The 24,400-nt window shown below is 45.8% G+C and overlaps 1 protein-coding gene and 1 pseudogene across 2 annotated transcripts; both read left to right on the top strand.

The window, feature by feature from the left end:
* Window positions 1-7,404, top strand: part of LOC135528844 (protein tweety homolog 2-like) — a 98,380-nt pseudogene extending 90,976 nt beyond the window's left edge.
* Window positions 7,405-9,420: 2,016 nt separating this feature from the next.
* Window positions 9,421-23,961, top strand: LOC135528843 (charged multivesicular body protein 6-like). Of its 2 annotated transcripts, none has more exons than XM_064957891.1 (8): window positions 9,421-9,653; window positions 10,095-10,204; window positions 11,279-11,366; window positions 12,652-12,738; window positions 13,311-13,376; window positions 13,526-13,606; window positions 18,754-18,829; window positions 19,709-23,961. In XM_064957891.1, the coding sequence occupies exons 1-8, from the start codon at window positions 9,588-9,590 to the stop codon at window positions 19,756-19,758; spliced, it is 624 nt and encodes a 207-aa protein (XP_064813963.1). In that variant the 5' UTR covers window positions 9,421-9,587; the 3' UTR covers window positions 19,759-23,961. The 2 variants fall into 2 exon arrangements, with proteins under 2 accessions (XP_064813963.1, XP_064813962.1); XM_064957890.1 differs by having other exon boundaries at window positions 18,754-18,835.
* Window positions 23,962-24,400: the final 439 nt, after the last annotated feature.

Here is a 24,400-nt window from a genome sequence, read left to right as displayed (position 1 = left end):
GTTACAGTATGATCTGACTGGTAATGTTACAGTATGACCTGACTGGTAATGTTACAGTATGACCTGACTGGTAATGTTACAGTATGGCCTGACTGGTAATGTTACAGTATGATCTGACTGGTAATGTTACAGTATGACCTGACTGGTAATGTTACAGTATGGCCTGACTGGTAATGTTACAGTATGGCCTGACTGGCAATGTTACAGTATGATCTGACTGGTAATGTTGCAGTATGACCTGACTGGTAATGTTACAGTATGGCCTGACTGGTAATGTTACAGTATGACCTGACTGGTAATGTTAAAGTATGACCTGACTGGTAATGTTACAGTATGACCTGACTGGTAATGTTACAGTATGATCTGACTGGTAATGTTAAAGTATGACCTGACTGGTAATGTTACAGTATGACCTGACTGGTAATGTTACAGTATGATCTGACTGGTAATGTTACAGTATGACCTGACTGGTAATGTTACAGTATGGCCTGACTGGTAATGTTACAGTATGACCTGACTGGTAATGTTACAGTATGGCCTGACTGGTAATGTTACAGTATGACCTGACTGGTAATGTTACAGTATGGCCTGACTGGTAATGTTACAGTATGACCTGACTGGTAATGTTACAGTATGACCTGACTGGTAATGTTACAGTATGACCTGACTGGTATGTTACAGTATGACGTGACTGGTAATGTTACAGTATGATCTGACTGGTAATGTTACAGGGTGACCTGACTGGTAATGTTAAAGTATGACCTGACTGGTAATGTTACAGTATGGCCTGACTGGTAATGTTACAGTATGACCTGACTGGTAATGTTACAGTATGACCTGACTGGTAATGTTACAGTATGACCTGACTGGTAATGTTACAGTATGGCCTGACTGGTAATGTTACAGTATGGCCTGACTGGTAATGTTACAGTATGACCTGACTGGTAATGTTACAGTATGACCTGACTGGTAATATTGCAGTATGTTGCTGTGAATCAGAACCATTGTTCTAGTGCTGCTGTGTACAGGGAGAGAATCAAACTCTTCAGAGTCAGAACACTTAGTCTCTTCTTACACACAGACACACGCGTGCAAGGGAGACTGCAGAGCACTTAAGTCTGCACAGAAGTCAAGACAAGAGTACTTCTTGTTCTACAGAACGCAGGGTGTGCTGCATACCCTGCCATGAGAGGAGAGGCCGAGTGGTGGTGTTATTAGAACTGAACAGCTACAATGTCAGCTGCTGTTTAATAAATAATACCGCAAAGTCAGTCTCTGGCATCAGGAAACAAGTGGGACTAGAGGATACCGCTAACACACGGAGTCAGTCTCTGGCATCAGGAAACAAGTGGGACTAGAGGATACCGCTGACACACACTGTCAGTCTCTGGCTTCAGGAAACAAGTGGGACTAGAGGATACCGCTAACACACAGAGTCAGTCTCTGGCATCAGGGAACAAGTGGGACTAGAGGATACCGCTAACACACAGAGTCAGTCTCTGGCATCAGGGAACAAGTGGGACTAGAGGATACCGCTAACACACGGAGTCAGTCTCTGGCATCAGGAAACAAGTGGGACTAGAGGATACCGCTGACACACACTGTCAGTCTCTGGCATCAGGAAACAAGTGGGACTAGATGATACTGCTGACACACAGGGTCAGTCTCTGGCATCAGGAAACAAGTGGGACTAGATGATAACGCTAACACACACTGTCAGTCTCTGGCATCAGGAAACAAGTGGGACTAGAGGATACCGCTGACACACAGGGTCAGTCTCTGGCATCAGGAAACAAGTGGGACTAGAGGATACCGCTGACACACAGGGTCAGTCTCTGGCATCAGGAAACAAGTGGGACTAGAGGATACCGCTGACACACAGGGTCAGTCTCTGGCATCAGGAAACATGTGGGACTAGATGATACCGCTAACACACGGAGTCAGTCTCTGGCATCAGGAAACAAGTGGGACTAGAGGATACCGCTGACACACAGGGTCAGTCTCTGGCATCAGGAAACAAGTGGGACTAGAGGATACCGCTGACACACAGGGTCAGTCTCTGGCATCAGGAAACATGTGGGACTAGATGATACCGCTAACACACAGGGTCAGTCTCTGGCATCAGGAAACAAGTGTGACTAGATGATACCGCTAACACACAGGGTCAGTCTCTGGCATCAGGAAACAAGTGGGACTAGATGATACCGCTGACACACAGGGTCAGTCTCTGGCATCAGGAAACAAGTGGGACTAGATGATACCGCTAACACACGGAGTCAGTCTCTGGCATCAGGAAACAAGTGGGACTAGAGGATACCGCTGACACACAGGGTCAGTCTCTGGCATCAGGAAACAAGTGGGACTAGATGATACCGCTGACACACAGGGTCAGTCTCTGGCATCAGGAAACAAGTGGGACTAGAGGATACCGCTAACACACGGAGTCAGTCTCTGGCATCAGGAAACAAGTGGGACTAGATGATACCGCTGACACACAGGGTCAGTCTCTGGCATCAGGAAACAAGTGGGACTAGATGATACCGCTGACACACGGAGTCAGTCTCTGGCATCAGGAAACAAGTGGGACTAGAGGATACCGCTAACACACGGAGTCAGTCTCTGGCATCAGGAAACAAGTGGGACTAGATGATACCGCTAACACACGGAGTCAGTCTCTGGCATCAGGAAACAAGTGGGACTAGAGGATACCGCTGACACACAGGGTCAGTCTCTGGCATCAGGAAACAAGTGGGACTAGATGATACCGCTGACACACAGGGTCAGTCTCTGGCATCAGGAAACAAGTGGGACTAGATGATACCGCTAACATACAGGGTCAGTCTCTGGCATCAGGAAACAAGTGGGACTAGAGGATACCGCTAACACACGGAGTCAGTCTCTGGCATCAGGAAACAAGTGGGACTAGATGATACCGCTGACACACAGGGTCAGTCTCTGGCATCAGGAAACAAGTGGGACTAGAGGATACCGCTAACACACGGAGTCAGTCTCTGGCATCAGGAAACAAGTGGGACTAGATGATACCGCTGACACACAGGGTCAGTCTCTGGCATCAGGAAACAAGTGGGACTAGATGATACCGCTGACACACAGGGTCAGTCTCTGGCATCAGGAAACAAGTGGGACTAGATGATACCGCTAACACACGGAGTCAGTCTCTGGCATCAGGAAACAAGTGGGACTAGAGGATACCGCTGACACACAGGGTCAGTCTCTGGCATCAGGAAACAAGTGGGACTAGAGGATACCGCTAACACACGGAGTCAGTCTCTGGCATCAGGAAACAAGTGGGACTAGATGATACCGCTGACACACAGGGTCAGTCTCTGGCATCAGGAAACAAGTGGGACTAGATGATACCGCTGACACACGGAGTCAGTCTCTGGCATCAGGAAACAAGTGGGACTAGAGGATACCGCTAACACACGGAGTCAGTCTCTGGCATCAGGAAACAAGTGGGACTAGATGATACCGCTAACACACGGAGTCAGTCTCTGGCATCAGGAAACAAGTGGGACTAGAGGATACCGCTGACACACAGGGTCAGTCTCTGGCATCAGGAAACAAGTGGGACTAGATGATACCGCTGACACACAGCGTCAGTCTCTGGCATCAGGAAACAAGTGGGACTAGATGATACCGCTAACATACAGGGTCAGTCTCTGGCATCAGGAAACAAGTGGGACTAGAGGATACCGCTAACACACGGAGTCAGTCTCTGGCATCAGGAAACAAGTGGGACTAGATGATACCGCTGACACACAGGGTCAGTCTCTGGCATCAGGAAACAAGTGGGACTAGAGGATACCGCTAACACACGGAGTCAGTCTCTGGCATCAGGAAACAAGTGGGACTAGATGATACCGCTGACACACAGGGTCAGTCTCTGGCATCAGGAAACAAGTGGGACTAGATGATACCGCTGACACACGGAGTCAGTCTCTGGCATCAGGAAACAAGTGGGACTAGATGATACCGCTGACACACAGGGTCAGTCTCTGGCATCAGGAAACAAGTGGGACTAGATGATACCGCTGACACACAGGGTCAGTCTCTGGCATCAGGAAACAAGTGGGACTAGAGGATACCGCTGACACACAGGGTACACTACACACAACCTTACTGTACCTGTACACTCCCTGTCCTTTGGGAGGATACACTACACACAACCTTACTGTACCTGTACACTCCCTGTCCTTTGTTAAGGAGGATAGTTTCCTTGGTTGTACCGCTCTCATTCTCCTTCCGCCCGTCTAATAAGAGGTTCTAAGTCTTACTTGTAATTCTTAGTTCTAGTTCTTAGTTCTAGTTCTTAGTTCTATTTCTTAGTTCTAATTATTGCTTTTGTAACCCTACACTTCCGGAATAAGACTGACCATTATTAGCCCGTTATTAACCCACATTATTAGTTTGTTTGGTCCTGACCCCAATGTGACCTCTCTAAGCTCTGTGAACTCTAAACTCCGGCGATGTTGTGTCCTCAGTGTGTTAACCTGTGAGTGGAGCTTTTCATGTGATGTGCACTCCCGCCACTAACCCAAATCTCTGCCACACGCCCCTCACCTTTGACCTCTGCCTGCCCTTCACCCGTGACCTGTGTCCTGCCGACTTGAACTACCTTGTAGTTCAGAACACTGAGTCGCACGGCTCTCTAACTTACCCACCACCTAGCACCTCCTAATCAAAACAAATGTCTGAAAATGTTTGATTGATTGATTTGATTGAAAAAAATATTTCACACAGTTATGGGATCTAACATGTCTTTTGTTCCTTCCTCCTGCAGTATTCTCCCAGAATGAGAACTACCTACCTGTCTATGACTGACGCACAGATCAGACACTTTGGGACAGACTTCCAGCAGGTATAGCCCCCAACTATGGCCTACTGGTCCCCCTCAGGAATGTTCTGTCTGGGACTACCACTGTACTTAGGAAGGGTCTGTCTGGGACTACCACTGTACTGAGGAAGGGTCTGTCTGGGACTACCACTGTACTGAGGAAGGGTCTGTCTGGGACTACCACTGTACTGAGGAAGGGTCTGTCTGGGACTACCACTGTACTTAGGAAGGGTCTGTCTGGAACTACCACTGTACTGAGGAATGGTCTGTCTGGGACTACCACTGTACTGAGGAAGGGTCTGTCTGGACCTACCACTGTACTGAGGAAGGGTCTGTCTGGACCTACCACTGTACTGAGGAATGGTCTGTCTGGGACTACCACTGTACTGAGGAAGGGTCTGTCTGGGACTACCACTGTACTGAGGAATGGTCTGTCTGGACCTACCACTGTACTGAGGAAGGGTCTGTCTGGGACTACCACTGTACTGAGGAAGGGTCTGTCTGGGACTACCACTGTACTGAGGAAGGGTCTGTCTGGGACTACCACTGTACTGAGGAAGGGTCTGTCTGGGACTACCACTGTACTGAGGAAGCAGAGTTTACAGATGACCCTGTCCGTGGATGTCTCACCCTGCTCTCCTGGCCATCTGTTACTTAAATGCAGGTGGTATGGGGTCAACAACGGCCCAGGAACACACTGACGCTCTCAAAGTCCTGTACTGTAGAAACCAGGAGACTACATAGAACCCTGAAAAGTGCACTTTCATCTCTCCCCAAACAAACCAACAATTCAGTTATGTTTTCTTCAAATGTGAGTGTTCGTCTCGAGCCAGATCAGAAGACATGATTATTATGAACCAAGTTGAACATTTATATATTTTCCTGTGAGTGACGTCACCTTTGATGGATTTCAGGGGACAGCAAATAACCAGATTGATTTTCTTCACAGCCATAGACTGTTAAATGGTTATTACATGAACATGTCTTCAGTCTTCCCCAAACCGGTCATCACTATTACAAACTGTCATCTAACCAGTCTAGCATTCAGCTCCTCTTACACTTGACGACACAGCTCTTACACTTGACGACACAGCTCTTACACTTGACCACACAGCTCTTACACTTGACGACACAGCTCTTACACTTGACGACACAGCTCTTACACTTGACGACACAGCTCTTACACTTGACGACACAGCTCTTACACATTTGACACAACCCAAAGTCTTCATGATGTCTTCCGTCAGAGTGATGAGTCAAAGTTGATGAAAACGGACCACGTATTTATTGTCACTTATCTATCAGGTTATTCATTGAAATCAAGGAATGGCGAATATAATGGACTTATTTTTAAATGTGACTGGAAAACAGATCATTCATTGAAATTGTGATGATGTCTACACTCTTAGAGAAAAAGGTGCTGTCTAGAACCTAAAAGGGTTCTTTGGCTGTCCAATAGGAGAGCCCTTTGAAGAACCCTTTATGGTTCCAAGTAGAACCCTTCTGGTTCCAGGTAGAACCTTTAGGGGTTCCATGTAGAACCCGAAAAGGATGGAACTCAAGTGTTCTATCTGGAACCGGAAAGGGTTCTACCTGGAACCAAAAAGGGTTCTAGCTGGAACCGAAAGGGATTCTCCTATGGGGACTGCCGAAGAACCCTTTTAGAACCCTGTTTTCTAAGAGTGTACTCTATATGTATGTGTAAGGGGGACTGAGGAGAAAGGATGCATGATGATGTTTCTAAAGCCTTTATTTCCTGTAACCTGTTTCTCTCTGTTCTCCTATGCTGTGTCATCCTGCATGCTGTGTCCTGCTCAATTCTAGCCTGGATCCCCGACTGAATATCAGTCCGTTTCATTATTGTGTCAGTGAATCATCAAAAGGAATAAAACAGCGATATTCAGTTTAGGTTCCATGCCAGTTCATTTCAGGATGACACCGAGGGCTTTACCGTAGCTTGGCATCTACACTGAATATTGCTCTGGTTCACTATTGTGTCACTTGAATCTGTGGCTGTGTTCCAATAATCTCTTACTTGTTCACTTCCCTGCATGGAAAGGAAATGACTGTTCCTTTAACCCGAGTCCACACCAATCCAATGCGTTTGAACTTGTAGGGAGTAGTGAATGAGTTCACACAGGAGGATGGAGAGAGCATTGGGTTGCACCGTCTGAATTACAGTGATATTTCATTTGGATTCTAGACTATCGGCCTACTGCCTGTACATTAGCATGTTAAACATTTCCTGGATAGGATGAGAGGAAACCATCAACAACTGAAATGGTGTTGATGGTGAATTACTGGTAAGTATTATCACTGATGTGATGTTTATTGGATGTTTGTTTGTTTACTAGGAGTTGGACACAATCACAGTACTGCAGGGGCCCTTAACAGTCAGATAACCCATCATTGTACAGTGTGAATTCTTTGTTGTGGTCATGCTTTTCTTCTTTGTTTGAAACCTCTCAACTACTGTTTATTTTCTGCGTTTGTTGAAGTATTGGACCAGGTGTATCAATTACATTAAAACAAATATTTTAAAAAGCTTTCTGTGTTTGTCTATTTTGCACATATACAGTCATTTAGACATACAGTCATTTATAGATTAGACAATATTATACTGCACAAATATTACATATGAGTCATTTACCAGACTCTCTTATCCAGAGTGACTTATAGTTAGTACATTCATCTTAAGGTAGGTGATACAACCCTATATTACAGACATAGTAAGTACAACTTTCACCCAATAAAGCAGATATTGGCACAGTCACTGATAGTAAGAAAAGACAAGTGCAGGTGAACCCAAACCTATTCCAGGCCAAATCAAGCACTGCGTAGTTCATGTATCTCGCCAAGTGGTAAAACAGAGGCGAACTGGCATGAAGCACAAAGACATGCCAGTATTAAAACTGGTGTAGTCTGACACCTAGTGGACAGGTTGATGTTATTGGCCCACTACCAGGTTGGTGTTCTTGGGGTAGCTGGCCCACTACCAGGTTGATGTTCTTGGGGTAGCTGGCCCACTACCAGGTTGATGTTCTTGGGGTAGCCGGCCCACTACCAGGTTGATGTTCTTGGGGTACCCAAGCCGGCCCACTACCAGGTTGGTGTTCTTGGGGTAGCCGGCCCACTACCAGGTTGGTGTTCTTGGGGTAGCTGGCCCACTAACAGGTTGATGTTCTTGGGGTAGCCGGACCACTACCAGGTTGGTGTTCTTGGGGTAGCCGGCCCACCACCAGGTTGATGTTCTTGGGGTAGCCGAGCCGGCTCACCACCAGGTTGATGTTCTTGGGGTAGACGGCCCACTACCAGGTTGATGTTATTGGGGTAGCCGAGCCGGCCCACTACCAGGTTGGTGTTCTTGGGGTAGCCGGCTCACCACCAGGTTGATGTTCTTGGGGTACCCAAGCCGGCCCACTACCAGGTTGATGTTATTGGGGTAGCCGGCCCACTACCAGGTTGATGTTATTGGGGTAGCCGAGCCGGCCCACTACCAGGTTGGTGTTCTTGGGGTAGCCGGCCCACTACCAGGTTGGTGTTATTGGGGTAGCCGGCTCACCACCAGGTTGATGTTCTTGGGGTAGCTGGCCCACTACCAGGTTGGTGTTCTTTGGGTAGCCGGCCCACCACCAGGTTGATGTTCTTGGGGTAGCCGGCCCACCACCAGGTTGATGTTCTTGGGGTAGCCGTGCCGGCCCACTACCAGGTTGACGTTCTTGGGGTAGCCGGCTCACCACCAGGTTGATGTTCTTGGGGTAGCCGGCTCACCACCAGGTTGATGTTATTGGGGTAGCCAGCCCACCACCAGGTTGATGTTCTTGGGGTAGCCGAGCCGGCTCGGGGAGGCTTTTTACTTGTTATTTATAGAAAAGCAGGAACCACTAGAAGCCGATACAAGCTTTTGCAGGAACCACAGTTATAGTTAAGGCACACATCATACTAGATTTTAAGGTACACATCATACTAGATTGTAAGGTAGACAGCATTATAGATTGTAAGGTAGACAGCATTATAGATTGTAAGGTACACAGCATCATAGATTGTAAGGTACACAGCATTATAGATTTTAAGGTACACATCATACTAGATTTTAAGGTACACATCATTATAGATTGTAAGGATCACAGCATTATAGATTGTAAGGTACACAGCATTATAGATTGTAAGGTACACAGCATTATAGATTGTAAGGTACACAGCATTATAGATTGTAAATCACACAGCATTATAGATGTTAAGGCACTCGGCATTCTATATTTCAAGGCACTCACACACATAAGAGTTAGAAAGTGTCCCCACTAAAACAAACAAATACTTAAATACATGTAATTTTGTCCTTGAAATATTGAATTGAAATACTGTAGAATTATATTAATTCCTATGGAGGACTGCTCCTACGGAAGGTTTTTCCACCTTTTAATGGAGCGATTGGTGGTTGATCGGTTGCACCACTGGGGAATGACAATATAGCCGACAGGTGGTTTCAAAGGCTCTCATTGGCTGATACATAGCATGCGCAATCCAGGGTTTACAGACGTCATTGGAATGAACGGAGCCGTCCCGGATGCCGTACTAAACCCGAACAGGATGTGGCTTTGAATTATGTTACCAGTATGTGTTAGCTAAGAACAACGACTTGTAAGCATAATAACAAAAAACATATTCCCCCAAGAAAAAATAGCTTTTTTATCAAAGTAGAGGATCGTGGCGGGGATGTGGCTACGTTATGGGAAACGTTTTCGGGAGAAAGAGTCGCCCTTCTCGAGTTACAGAACAAGACCGAGCGATTCTGGTCAGTTGTTGTTGCTAGCCTGTTTCAATAGTAGAGATGCTAGTTAGTTTGCTGGCCTGGATTAACGTTAGCTAGCTGTCTGATCTACACACTAACTTGGTAACAATGCCTGCTAGCTAACGTTAGCTAGTTATCAACACCCAGGCGCGATCATGGGACAGTCACAGTTGTTAAAACGACGTGACGTCTCAAAGTGATCAACAGTAGCTAACTAAATTAGATTAGCCAGTTGTGATCGCATCAGCAGTGTCTGAGCCTGCAAATGACAGGGTGTGACAGGTATTTATAGCTAACTAGCTAGGGACTGTAGCCAGCTAACTATTTTCATGGCAGAATTATATTGTAGGTAACTAGCTATCTACATGGTAAACAATGTTCAGAAAATAGTGTATTGAGACGTATTGTGTCTGATTATCCAGTTGTGTATGTTCAACTCTCCAGCAACTGAAACAGCAGAGAGATAAACTGAAGCACTACCAGAAGAGAGTCACCCTGCAGCTGGAGAAGGAGAGGAGTCTGGCCAAGCAGCTGCTGAAGGATGGAAAGAAAGAGTGAGACTGGATACTTCACTTGTTCAGGCATCATCTAGGCTATAGCCAGGTCCCAGATGTGTTTGTTCTGTCTTGTTGTAATGTTTCCAGGTTAAATGATGACCGGCACAGTTGTTGATGAAGTCATTGGATTAGTACACGTTGCAACAGGGAGACGCCTCCAGCACAGAAGCAGAGCAAAATAACGAGCCGTTCCTGAGCCCTTGCATCCATTTCTAATCACATATGTTCTCTAAACACATGACCAAAGACAAGTCAGTGACTCACAGTCTGCAGACGGTCTCCCACACTATCAGCACGTAGAACTGTCTCCCACACTATCAGCACGTAGAACTGGCTCCCACACTATCAGCACGTAGAACTGTCTCCCACACTATCAGCACGTAGAACTGGCTCCCACACTATCAGCACGTAGAACTGGCTCCCACACTATCAGCACGTAGAACTGTCTCCCACACTATCAGCACGTAGAACTGTCTCCCACACTATCAGCACGTAGAACTGGCTCCCACACTATCAGCACGTAGAACTGGCTCCCACACTTTCAGCACGTAGAACTGGCTCCCACACTACCAGCACGTAGAACTGGCTCCCACACTACCAGCACGTAGAACTGGCTCCCACACTATCAGCACGTAGAACTGGCTCCCACACTATCAGCACGTAGAACTGGCTCCCACACTATCTGCACGTAGAACTGGCTCCCACACTATCTGCACGTAGAACTGGCTCCCACACTATCAGCACATAGAACTGGCCATAACATTCAACCTTGCAATACAATCCTGTGTATTACAAAGTGGAAAAGTGGAATACATTGTGTTAACCACTTAACTGCATATGAACGTTATTCATCTTAGATGTCCCATTACACTAGAAAACAGCTGGGACTACTAAGATATATCAAGTCTAGTCAAATCACCAATGCATGCATATCACCAGAATCTATCTCTTGAATTGTGGACTGACTGAATCTGATCAATACATGACGAGCTGCTTGATGATAAGCAAAATAAACACTTGTTATGTTAGGACTTGGTTCATTGTGCCGTGTGTTGTTCTTCCACTCCGTAGCAAGGCACTGGTTCTTCTCAAGAAGAAGCGTTATCAGGATCAACTGCTAGACAAGACGGAGAACCAGATATCAAACCTGGAACGCATGGTGAGGCTGAGGCTCTTCTAGGGTCCCGTGGTTTCATTGACTTTTATAGAATGGAACTACATTGATGTCATGTTTTGCACAGCCAACCTCTCTTTTAAAAGGTTTCCTGGCTGGGTATATCTTGGATGTTCTGTATGGTGAACGCTATCTTACTTCACGTACTGATGTGTTTTTACGGGTTCAGTGCTGGGTTCTCGTATCTTAACGTACTGATGTGTTTTTACGGGTTCAGTGCTGGGTTCTCCTATCTTAACATACTGATGTGTTTTTACGGGTTCAGTGCTGGGTTCTCCTATCTTAACATACTGATGTGTTTTTACAGGTTCAGTGCTGGGTTCTCCTATCTTAACGTACTGATGTGTTTTTACGGGTTCAGTGCTGGGTTCTCCTATCTTAACGTACTGATGTGTTTTTACAGGTTCAGTGCTGGGTTCTCCTATCTTAGCATACTGATGTGTTTTTACAGGTTCAGTGCTGGGTTCTCCTATCTTAACATACTGATGTGTTTTTACGGGTTCAGTGCTGGGTTCTCCTATCTTAACGTACTGATGTGTTTTTACAGGTTCAGTGCTGGGTTCTCCTATCTTAGCATACTGATGTGTTTTTACAGGTTCAGTGCTGGGTTCTCCTATCTTAACGTACTGATGTGTTTTTACAGGTTCAGTGCTGGGTTCTCCTATCTTAGCATACTGATGTGTTTTTACAGGTTCAGTGCTGGGTTCTCCTATCTTAGCATACTGATGTGTTTTTACGGGTTCAGTGCTGGGTTCTCCTATCTTAGCATACTGATGTGTTTTTACAGGTTCAGTGCTGGGTTCTCCTATCTTAGCATACTGATGTGTTTTTACAGGTTCAGTGCTGGGTTCTCCTATCTTAGCGTACTGATGTGTTTTTACAGGTTCAGTGCCGGGTTCTCCTATCTTAACGTACTGATGTGTTTTTACAGGTTCAGTGCTGGGTTCTCCTATCTTAACGTACTGATGTGTTTTTACGGGTTCAGTGCTGGGTTCTCCTATCTTAACGTACTGATGTGTTTTTACGGGTTCAGTGCTGGGTTCTCCTATCTTAACGTACTGATGTGTTTTTACAGGTTCAGTGCTGGGTTCTCCTATCTTAACGTACTGATGTGTTTTTACGGGTTCAGTGCTGGGTTCTCCTATCTTAACGTACTGCTGTGTTTTTACAGGTTCAGTGCTGGGTTCTCCTATCTTAATGTACTGATGTGTTTTTACAGGTTCCGTGCTGGGTTCTCCTATCTTAACATGTAGTGTAAATGTTTTCACAGGTTCAAGACATTGAGTTTGTCCAGATCGAGATGAAAGTCATTGAGGGGCTGAAGGTTGGAAATGACTGTCTGAAGAGTATGCATGAGGTAGGTTATGGTTCGCTTCTTAGTCCGGGGTTTTCTATGGGGGGGAATCTGCTCTTCCTCAGAATACAAGTGAGTCACATGACAGACTAAGCACACATTCACAGTCTCACACTCACGTGTGGTTAGGCATGCACACACACTCACACAGGTGTAAGACATTCAGCTCAGTGTCCTAAGTGTTAATAAATAAACCTTCCACTGGCATGTAACCTTTTGTGTGATCTGCACCCCAGAAAAACAGACGGTGTGTTAGCTAGCGTCACTGTGCACATTGTTTGAAGATTAAAGGATTAGGTTCCAAATCCCTGACTACAGCGAGCCTAGTGGTGTGACTGCTGCTCCGTATCCTGGGTTACGCTGGCTGTCTGTCTGGCTGGCTGGCTGGCTGTCTGTCTGGCTGGCTGTCTGGCTGGCTGTCTGGCCACAACCTGCTCAGAGAGAAAATGTTTAATCTCGCTCTCTCACGCACACAGACACACACACACACACACACACAGACACAGAGACACAGAGAATAAGTAAACTAAAAGACTTTCTCCTAACTTGACATTGTCCCTGTCTCGTCCTCTCAGGCCATGTCACTAGAGGACGTGGAGAGGATCATGGATGAGACCCAGGATGCTATAGAATACCAGAGGGTGAGTTTCTCTGTTCCCATGGTGTCATCAATCAATTTGATATACCCCTTTTTACAGTCCTAACTCTTCATCCATCCCAAGTACTTCAGTCTTCAGTGTAGTGTGTGTTGCTGCCCAGCTGACATGCTCTGCTCTGGTTGATCCTACAGCAAATAGATGAGCTGCTCTCAGGCTCCCTGACTCAGGAGGATGAGGATGCTGTGCTATCTGAGCTGGAGGCTATCACTCAGGTGTGTATCATACTGAGCTACATCAGTCTCCTCTGGCTGTTATCTGAGCTGGAGGCTATCACTCAGGTGTGTATCATACTGATCTACATCAGTCTCCTCTGGCTGCTATCTGAGCTGGAGGCGATCACTCAGGTGTGTATCATACTGATCTACATCAGTCTCCTCTGGCTGCTATCTGAGCTGGAGGCGATCACTCAGGTGTGTATCATACTGATCTACATCAGTCTCCTCTGGCTGTTATCTGAGCTGGAGGCTATCACTCAGGTGTGTATCATACTGATCTACATCAGTCTCCTCTGGCTGCTATCTGAGCTGGAGGCGATCACTCAGGTGTGTATCATACTGATCTACATCAGTCTCCTCTGGCTGCTATCTGAGCTGGAGGCGATCACTCAGGTGTGTATCATACTGATCTACATCAGTCTCCTCTGGCTGTTATCTGAGCTGGAGGCTATCACTCAGGTGTGTATCATACTGATCTACATCAGTCTCCTCTGGCTGTTATCTGAGCTGGAGGCTATCACTCAGGTGTGTATCATACTGATCTACATCAGTCTCCTCTGGCTGTTATCTGAGCTGGAGGCGATCACTCAGGTGTGTATCATACTGATCTACATCAGTCTCCTCTGGCTGTTATCTGAGCTGGAGGCTATCACTCAGGTGTGTATCATACTGATCTACATCAGTCTCCTCTGGCTGTTATCTGAGCTGGAGGCTATCACTCAGGTGTGTATCATACTGATCTACATCAGTCTCCTCTGGCTGTTATCTGAGCTGGAGGCTATCACTCAGGTGTGTATCATACTGATCTACATCAGTCTCCTCTGGCTGTTATCTGAGCTGGAGGCTATCACTCAGGTGTGTATCATACTGATCTACATCAGTCTCCTCTGGCTGTTATCTGAGCTGGAGGCTATCACTCAGGTGTGTATCATACTGATCTACATCAGTCTCCTCTGGCTGTTATCTGAGCTGGAGGCTATCACTCAGGTGTGTATCATACTGATCTACATCAGTCTCCTCTGGCTGTTATCTGAGCTGGAGGCTATCACTCAGGTGTGTATCATACTGATCTACATCAGTCTCCTCTGGCTGCTATCTGAGCTGGAGGCTATCACTCAGGTGTGTATCATACTGAGCTACATCAGTCTCCTCTGGCTGTTATCTGAGCTGGAGGCTATCACTCAGGTGTGTATCATACTGATCTACATCAGTCTCCTCTGGCTGTTATCTGAGCTGGAGGCTATCACTCAGGTGTGTATCATACTGATCTACATCAGTCTCCTCTGGCTGTTATCTGAGCTGGAGGCTATCACTCAGGTGTGTATCATACTGATCTACATCAGTCTCCTCTGGCTGCTATCTGAGCTGGAGGCTATCACTCAGGTGTGTATCATACTGATCTACATCAGTCTCCTCTGGCTGTTATCTGAGCTGGAGGCTATCACTCAGGTGTGTATCATACTGATCTACATCAGTCTCCTCTGGCTGTTATCTGAGCTGGAGGCGATCACTCAGGTGTGTATCATACTGATCTACATCAGTCTCCTCTGGCTGTTATCTGAGCTGGAGGCTATCACTCAGGTGTGTATCATACTGATCTACATCAGTCTCCTCTGGCTGTTATCTGAGCTGGAGGCTATCACTCAGGTGTGTATCATACTGATCTACATCAGTCTCCTCTGGCTGTTATCTGAGCTGGAGGCTATCACTCAGGTGTGTATCATACTGATCTACATCAGTCTCCTCTGGCTGCTATCTGAGCTGGAGGCTATCACTCAGGTGTGTATCATACTGATCTACATCAGTCTCCTCTGGCTGTTATCTGAGCTGGAGGCTATCACTCAGGTGTGTATCATACTGATCTACATCAGTCTCCTCTGGCTGCTATCTGAGCTGGAGGCTATCACTCAGGTGTGTATCATACTGATCTACATCAGTCTCCTCTGGCTGCTATCTGAGCTGGAGGCTATCACTCAGGTGTGTATCATACTGATCTACATCAGTCTCCTCTGGCTGTTATCTGAGCTGGAGGCTATCACTCAGGTGTGTATCATACTGATCTACATCAGTCTCCTCTGGCTGTTATCTGAGCTGGAGGCTATCACTCAGGTGTGTATCATACTGATCTACATCAGTCTCCTCTGGCTGTTATCTGAGCTGGAGGCTATCACTCAGGTGTGTATCATACTGAGCTACATCAGTCTCCTCTGGCTGTTATCTGAGCTGGAGGCTATCACTCAGGTGTGTATCATACTGAGCTACATCAGTCTCCTCTGGCTGCTATCTGAGCTGGAGGCTATCACTCAGGTGTGTATCATACTGAGCTACATCAGTCTCCTCTGGCTGTTATCTGAGCTGGAGGCTATCACTCAGGTGTGTATCATACTGATCTACATCAGTCTCCTCTGGCTGCTATCTGAGCTGGAGGCTATCACTCAGGTGTGCATCATACTGATCTACATCAGTCTCCTCTGGCTGTTATCTGAGCTGGAGGCTATCACTCAGGTGTGTATCATACTGATCTACATCAGTCTCCTCTGGCTGTTATCTGAGCTGGAGGCGATCACTCAGGTGTGTATCATACTGAGCTACATCAGTCTCCTCTGGCTGTTATCTGAGCTGGAGGCTATCACTCAGGTGTGTATCATACTGATCTACATCAGTCTCCTCTGGCTGTTATCTGAGCTGGAGGCTATCACTCAGGTGTGTATCATACTGAGCTACATCAGTCTCCTCTGGCTGTTATCTGAGCTGGAGGCTATCACTCAGGTGTGTATCATACTGAGCTACATCAGTCTCCTCTGGCTGTTATCTGAGCTGGAGGCTATCACTCAGGTGTGTATCATACTGAGCTACATCAGTCTCCTCTGGCTGCTATCTGAGCTGGAGGCTATCACTCAGGTGTGTATCATACTGATCTACATCAGTCTCCTCTGGCTGCTATCTGAGCTGGAGGCTATCACTCAGGTGTGTATCATACTGATCTACATCAGTCTCCTCTGGCTGTTATCTGAGCTGGAGGCTATCACTCAGGTGTGTATCATACTGAGCTACATCAGTCTCCTCTGGCTGTTATCTGAGCTGGAGGCTATCACTCAGGTGTGTATCATACTGAGCTACATCAGTCTCCTCTGGCTGTTATCTGAGCTGGAGGCTATCACTCAGGTGTGTATCATACTGAGCTACATCAGTCTCCTCTGGCTGTTATCTGAGCTGGAGGCTATCACTCAGGTGTGTATCATACTGAGCTACATCAGTCTCCTCTGGCTGCTATCTGAGCTGGAGGCTATCACTCAGGTGTGTATCATACTGAGCTACATCAGTCTCCTCTGGCTGTTATCTGAGCTGGAGGCTATCACTCAGGTGTGTATCATACTGATCTACATCAGTCTCCTCTGGCTGTTATCTGAGCTGGAGGCTATCACTCAGGTGTGTATCATACTGATCTACATCAGTCTCCTCTGGCTGCTATCTGAGCTGGAGGCTATCACTCAGGTGTGTATCATACTGAGCTACATCAGTCTCCTCTGGCTGTTATCTGAGCTGGAGGCTATCACTCAGGTGTGTATCATACTGATCTACATCAGTCTCCTCTGGCTGTTATCTGAGCTGGAGGCTATCACTCAGGTGTGTATCATACTGAGCTACATCAGTCTCCTCTGGCTGTTATCTGAGCTGGAGGCTATCACTCAGGTGTGTATCATACTGAGCTACATCAGTCTCCTCTGGCTGCTATCTGAGCTGGAGGCTATCACTCAGGTGTGTATCATACTGAGCTACATCAGTCTCCTCTGGCTGTTATCTGAGCTGGAGGCTATCACTCAGGTGTGTATCATACTGATCTACATCAGTCTCCTCTGGCTGCTATCTGAGCTGGAGGCTATCACTCAGGTGTGTATCATACTGATCTACATCAGTCTCCTCTGGCTGTTATCTGAGCTGGAGGCTATCACTCAGGTGTGTATCATACTGATCTACATCAGTCTCCTCTGGCTGTTATCTGAGCTGGAGGCGATCACTCAGGTGTGTATCATACTGAGCTACATCAGTCTCCTCTGGCTGTTATCTGAGCTGGAGGCTATCACTCAGGTGTGTATCATACTGATCTACATCAGTCTCCTCTGGCTGTTATCTGAGCTGGAGGCTATCACTCAGGTGTGTATCATACTGAGCTACATCAGTCTCCTCTGGCTGCTATCTGAGCTGGAGGCTATCACTCAGGTGTGTATCATACTGATCTACATCAGTCTCCTCTGGCTGTTATCTGAGCTGGAGGCTATCACTCAGGTGTGTATCATACTGATCTACATCAGTCTCCTCTGGCTGCTATCTGAGCTGGAGGCTATCACTCAGGTGTGTATCATACTGAGCTACATCAGTCTCCTCTGGCTGTTATCTGAGCTGGAGGCTATCACTCAGGTGTGTATCATACTGATCTACATCAGTCTCCTCTGGCTGTTATCTGAGCTGGAGGCTATCACTCAGGTGTGTATCATACTGATCTACATCAGTCTCCTCTGGCTGCTATCTGAGCTGGAGGCTATCACTCAGGTGTGTATCATACTGAGCTACATCAGTCTCCTCTGGCTGTTATCTGAGCTGGAGGCTATCACTCAGGTGTGTATCATACTGATCTACATCAGTCTCCTCTGGCTGTTATCTGAGCTGGAGGCTATCACTCAGGTGTGTATCATACTGAGCTACATCAGTCTCCTCTGGCTGTTATCTGAGCTGGAGGCTATCACTCAGGTGTGTATCATACTGAGCTACATCAGTCTCCTCTGGCTGTTATCTGAGCTGGAGGCTATCACTCAGGTGTGTATCATACTGAGCTACATCAGTCTCCTCTGGCTGTTATCTGAGCTGGAGGCTATCACTCAGGTGTGTATCATACTGAGCTACATCAGTCTCCTCTGGCTGTTATCTGAGCTGGAGGCTATCACTCAGGTGTGTATCATACTGATCTACATCAGTCTCCTCTGGGTATAATACCAGGAGGAAGAAAGTGGTGAAACAACACCTGCCATGGAGGACCAAAACACTTCTGGTTTTCTTTTCCACCTGGTAGTTAATTGCACTTAACTGGTTGACCTGATCAAGTCCTGTTTAACCTGTGTAACCATTGTCTCCCTCTACTGCTGCAGGGAGAAGATGTAGAACTTCCAGAGGTCCCCACTGAGCCTCTACCAGAGGTCCCAGAACCAGCTGAGACAGAGCCAGGTAACGGTACTGTCTACCCTGTTACATTACCTCAATCATTATGATGGTAGTAGTAGTACTGTCTACCCTGTTACATTACCTCAATCATTATGATGGTAGTAGTAGTACTGTCTACCCTGTTACATTACCTCAATCATTATGATGGTAGTAGTAGTACTGTCTACCCTGTTACATTACCTCAATCATTATGATGGTAGTAGTAGTACTGTCTACCCTGTTACATTACCTCAATCATTATGGTGGTAGTAGTAGTACTGTCTACCCTCAATCATTATGATGGTAGTAGTAGTACTGTCTACCCTGTTACATTACCTCAATCATTATGATGGTAGTAGTAGTACTGTCTACCCTGTTACATTACCTCAATCATTATGATGGTAGTAGTAGTACTGTCTACCCTGTTACATTACCTCAATCATTATGATGGTAGTAGTAGTACTGTCTACCCTGTTACATTACCTCAATCATTATGATGGTAGTAGTAGTACTGTCTACCCTGTTACATTACCTCAATCATTATGATGGTAGTAGTAGTACTGTCTACCCTGTTACATTACCTCAATCATTATGATGGTAGTAGTACTGTCTACCCTGTTACATTACCTCAATCATTATGATGGTAGTAGTACTGTCTACCCTGTTACATTACCTCAATCATTATGGTGGTAGTTGTACTGTCTACCCTGTTACATTACCTCAATCATTGTGGTGGTAAGTATTGACAGTCTCACAGTAAAAGCTGATCTAGGAACAGTTTGGGCTTTTTAGGTAATTTATTAATAGGATTATATGGACAGGGGGACCTGATCCTAGATCAGCACTCTTACTCTGAGACACATTGTAGATACAGTCCCTGACCATGGTTTCTTTGTTCTCAAGAGAGAAGACCAGCAAGGAACAAGGAGAACAGAGAGATGCTGGCAGCGTAGAGACAAGACTCAACAATAACAACAGTAGCTGGAGTTAGTCCAACTGACTCAAAATCAACAGTAGCTGTGGATGGAGTTAGTCCAACTGACTCAATTACAGTAGCAGCTGTGGATGGAGTTAGTCCAACTGACTCAATAACAGTAGCAGCTGTGGATGGAGTTAGTCCAACTGACTCAATAACAGTAGCAGCTGTGGATGGAGTTAGTCCAACTGACTCAATATCAACAGTAGCATCTGTGGATGGAGTTAGTCCAACTGACTCAATAACAGTAGCAGCTGTGGATGGAGTTAGTCCAACTGACTCAATAACAGTAGCAGCTGTGGATGGAGTTAATCCAACTGACTCAATATCAACAGTAGCATCTGTGGATGGAGTTAGTCCAACTGACTCAATATCAACAGTAGCTGTGGATGGAGTTAGTCCAACTGACTCAATTACAGTAGCAGCTGTGGATGGAGTTAGTCCAACTGACTCAATAACAGTAGCAGCTGTGGATGGAGTTAGTCCAACTGACTCAACAACAGTAGCAGCTGTGGAGGGAGTTAGTCCAACTGACTCAACAACAACAACAGTAGCTGTGGATGGAGTTAGTCCAACTGACTCAATAACAACAGTAGCAGCTGTGGATGTAGCTAGTCCAACTGAATCAATAACAGTAGCAGCTGTGGATGGAGTTAGTCCAACTGACTCAACAACATCAACAGCAGCTGTGGATGGAGTTAGTCCAACTGACTCAACATCAATAACAGTAGCTGTGGATGGAGTTAGTCCAACTGACTCAACATCAATAACAGTAGCTGTGGATGGAGTTAATCCAACTGACTCAACAACAACAATATCAACAGTAGCTGTGGATGGAGTTAGTCCAACTGACTCAACAACAACAATACCAACAGTAGCTGTGGATGGAGCTAGTCCAACTGACTCAACAACAACAATACCAACAGTAGCTGTGGATGGAGCTAGTCCAACTGACTCAACAACAGTAGCAGCTGTGGATGGAGTTAGTCCAACTGACTCAACAACAACAACAGTAGCAGCTGTGGATGGAGTTAGTCCAACTGACTCAATAACAGTAGCAGCTGTGGATGGAGTTAGTCCAACTGACTCAATAACAACAACAGTAGCTGTGGATGGAGTTAGTCCAACTGACTCAATAACAACAGTAGCAGCTGTGGATGTAGCTAGTCCAACTGACTCAATAACAGTAGCAGCTGTGGATGGAGTTAGTCCAACTGACTCAACAACATCAACAGTAGCTGTGGATGGAGCTAGTCCAACTGACTCAACAACAACAGTAGCTGTGGATGGAGTTAGTCCAACTGACTCAACAACATCAACAGCAGCTGTGGATGGAGTTTGTCCAACTGACTCAACATCAATAACAGTAGCTGTGGATGGAGTTAGTCCAACTGACTCAACATCAATAACAGTAGCTGTGGATGGAGTTAATCCAACTGACTCAACAACAACAATATCAACAGAACAGTAGCTGTGGATGGAGCTAGTCCAACTGACTCAACAACAACAGTAGCTGTGGATGGAGTTAGTCCAACTGACTCAACAACAACAATACCAACAGTAGCTGTGGATGGAGCTAGTCCAACTGACTCAACAACAACAATACCAACAGTAGCTGTGGATGGAGCTAGTCCAACTGACTCTATAACAGTAGCAGCTGTGGATGGATCTAGTCCAACTGACTCAACAACAACAATACCAACAGTAGCTGTGGATGGAGCTAGTCCAACTGACTCAACAACAACAATACCAACAGTAGCTGTGGATGGAGTTAGTCCAACTGACTCAACAACAGTAGCTGTGGATGGAGTTAGTCCAACTGACTCAACAACAACAGTAGCAACAGTAGTTATGGATGGAGCTAGTCCAACTGACTCAATAACAACAACAGTAGCAACAGTAGCTATGGATGGAGCTAGTCCAACTGACTCAACAACATCAACAGTAGCTATGGATGGAGCTAGTCCAACTGACTCAATAACAACAACAGTAGCAACAGTAGCTATGGATGGAGCTAGTCCAACTGACTCAATAACACCAACAGTAGCAACAGTAGCTATGGATGGAGCTAGTCCAACTGACTCAATAACAACACCAACAGTAGCTATGGATGGAGCTAGTCCAACTGACTCAATAACAACAACAGTAGCAACAGTAGCTATGGATGGAGCTAGTCCAACTGACTCAATAACAACACCAACAGTAGCTATGGATGGAGCTAGTCCAACTGACTCAATAACAACACCAACAGTAGTTATGGATGGAGCTAGTCCAACTGACTCAATAACAACAACAGTAGCAACAGTAGCTATGGATGGAGCTAGTCCAACTGACTCAACAACATCAACAGTAGCTATGGATGGAGCTAGTCCAACTGACTCAATAACAACAACAGTAGCAACAGTAGTTATGGATGGAGCTAGTCCAACTGACTCAATAACAACAACAGTAGCAACAGTAGCTATGGATGGAGCTAGTCCAACTGACTCAACAACATCAACAGTAGCTATGGATGGAGCTAGTCCAACTGACTCAATAACAACAACAGTAGCAACAGTAGCTATGGATGGAGCTAGTCCAACTGACTCAATAACACCAACAGTAGCAACAGTAGCTATGGATGGAGCTAGTCCAACTGACTCAATAACAACACCAACAGTAGCTATGGATGGAGCTAGTCCAACTGACTCAATAACAACAACAGTAGCAACAGTAGCTATGGATGGAGCTAGTCCAACTGACTCAATAACAACAACAGTAGCAACAGTAGCTATGGATGGAGCTAGTCCAACTGACTCAATAACAACACCAACAGTAGTTATGGATGGAGCTAGTCCAACTGACTCAATAACAACAACAGTAGCAACAGTAGCTATGGATGGAGCTAGTCCAACTGACTCAACAACATCAACAGTAGCTATGGATGGAGCTAGTCCAACTGACTCAATAACAACAACAGTAGCAACAGTAGCTATGGATGGAGCTAGTCCAACTGACTCAATAACACCAACAGTAGCAACAGTAGCTATGGATGGAGCTAGTCCAACTGACTCAATAACAACAACAGTAGCAACAGTAGCTATGGATGGAGCTAGTCCAACTGACTCAATAACAACAACAGTAGCAACAGTAGCTATGGATGGAGCTAGTCCAACTGACTCAATAACAACAACAGTAGCAACAGTAGCTATGGATGGAGCTAGTCCAACTGACTCAATAACAACACCAACAGTAGCTATGGATGGAGCTAGTCCAACGGACTCAATAACAACACCAACAGTAGCTATGGATGGAGCTAGTCCAACGGACTCAATAACAACACCAACAGTAGCTATGGATGGAGCTAGTCCAACGGACTCAATAACAACACCAACAGTAGCTATGGATGGAGCTAGTCCAACTGACTCAATAACAACACCAACAGTAGCTATGGATGGAGCTAGTCCAACTGACTCAATAACAACAACAGTAGCAACAGTAGCTATGGATGGAGCTAGTCCAACTGACTCAATAACAACACCAACAGTAGCTATGGATGGAGTTAGTCATCATGCTGGTCTCTCACTGCATGGAGGAGCAGAATCCATCCATCCAGACTCACTCTGCTGGTCTGTCCAGTCCCTGATCCCTCTGTCTCATAGAATAGAGTGCAGGTACAGAAGTACACATTCCTCTTCGTAAAAACTTTATTGTCCCAACGCTGAACAATTTGATTTGTAGCAAAAACAGGAACAAATGTGTACACACACAGATGTGTACGAGCAGACACACACACACCCCGAGGACTAGGAGAACATCTGTGCTGAAGTCTCCTCTGGTCCTCGAGGCCTAGGAGAACATCTGTTCTGAAGTCTCCTCTGGTCCCCGAGGCCTAGGAGAACATTGTGCTGAAGTCTCCTCTGGTCCCCGAGGCCTAGGAGAACATCTGTGCTGAGGCCTAGAACATCTGTGCTGAAGTCTCCTCGGGACACACTGTTTTTAATGATGAATTAAACACTAAAGGGAAAATGATTGCCGTCTCTCAGTATATGGTTTGGATTGTTTGGTAGCATATTGTCACTGTACAAATGCCTTTATAACTCACACGACTGAAAAATGAAGTTAGACATAACCGAAGATAATGTCATTTTAAAACCATTGTTTTCCATAATTAAAAGGCAGAGCTGTGGTTTACAGACAACTCTGTATCTCGCTCTTTTCACCTCATCTCCTATTGTACTCTGCTAGGTTGATAACACGCAAACACAGCACAACTAATTACACTATATGTCCACATTCATGCAGCAGAAACACTATTTTAAAGTCATATTTGATTGTTGGTTTTTAGCAACATGATGATCCCTTTTCATAGATGCTCACTGAAGACCATATTCAGTGTGTAGTATATAATCTCACCACAAGGTGGCACTAGACACCAGTGAGAGAGTTACATTTACATTTACATTTAAGACATTTAGCAGACGCTCTTATCCAGAGCGACTTACAAATTGGTGAATTCACCTTCTGACATCCAGTGGAACAGCCACTTTACAATAGTGCATCTAAGTCATTAAGGGGGGGGGGGTGAGAAGGATTACTTATCCTATCCTAGGTATTCCTTGAAGAGGTGGGGTTTCAGG

The sequence above is a fragment of the Oncorhynchus masou genome, unplaced genomic scaffold, assembly GCF_036934945.1.
Source record: "Oncorhynchus masou masou isolate Uvic2021 unplaced genomic scaffold, UVic_Omas_1.1 unplaced_scaffold_1047, whole genome shotgun sequence".
Taxonomy (NCBI): Eukaryota; Metazoa; Chordata; class Actinopteri; order Salmoniformes; family Salmonidae; genus Oncorhynchus; species Oncorhynchus masou.
This window is presented reverse-complemented; position numbering and strand designations above follow the sequence as displayed.

What these genes read in the sequence shown, in the direction of transcription:
- LOC135528843 (XM_064957890.1), top strand. Translation starts at nt 9,588, where the DNA reads ATGGGAAACGTTTTCGGGAGAAAGAGTCGCCCTTCTCGAGTTACAGAA. An exon ending in AACAAGACCGAGCGATTCTG is followed by an intron (nt 9,654 to 10,094) that starts GTCAGTTGTTGT and finishes TCAACTCTCCAG; the next exon opens with CAACTGAAACAGCAGAGAGA. An exon ending in AGCTGGAGGCTATCACTCAG is followed by an intron (nt 13,607 to 18,753) that starts GTGTGTATCATA and finishes CTACTGCTGCAG; the next exon opens with GGAGAAGATGTAGAACTTCC.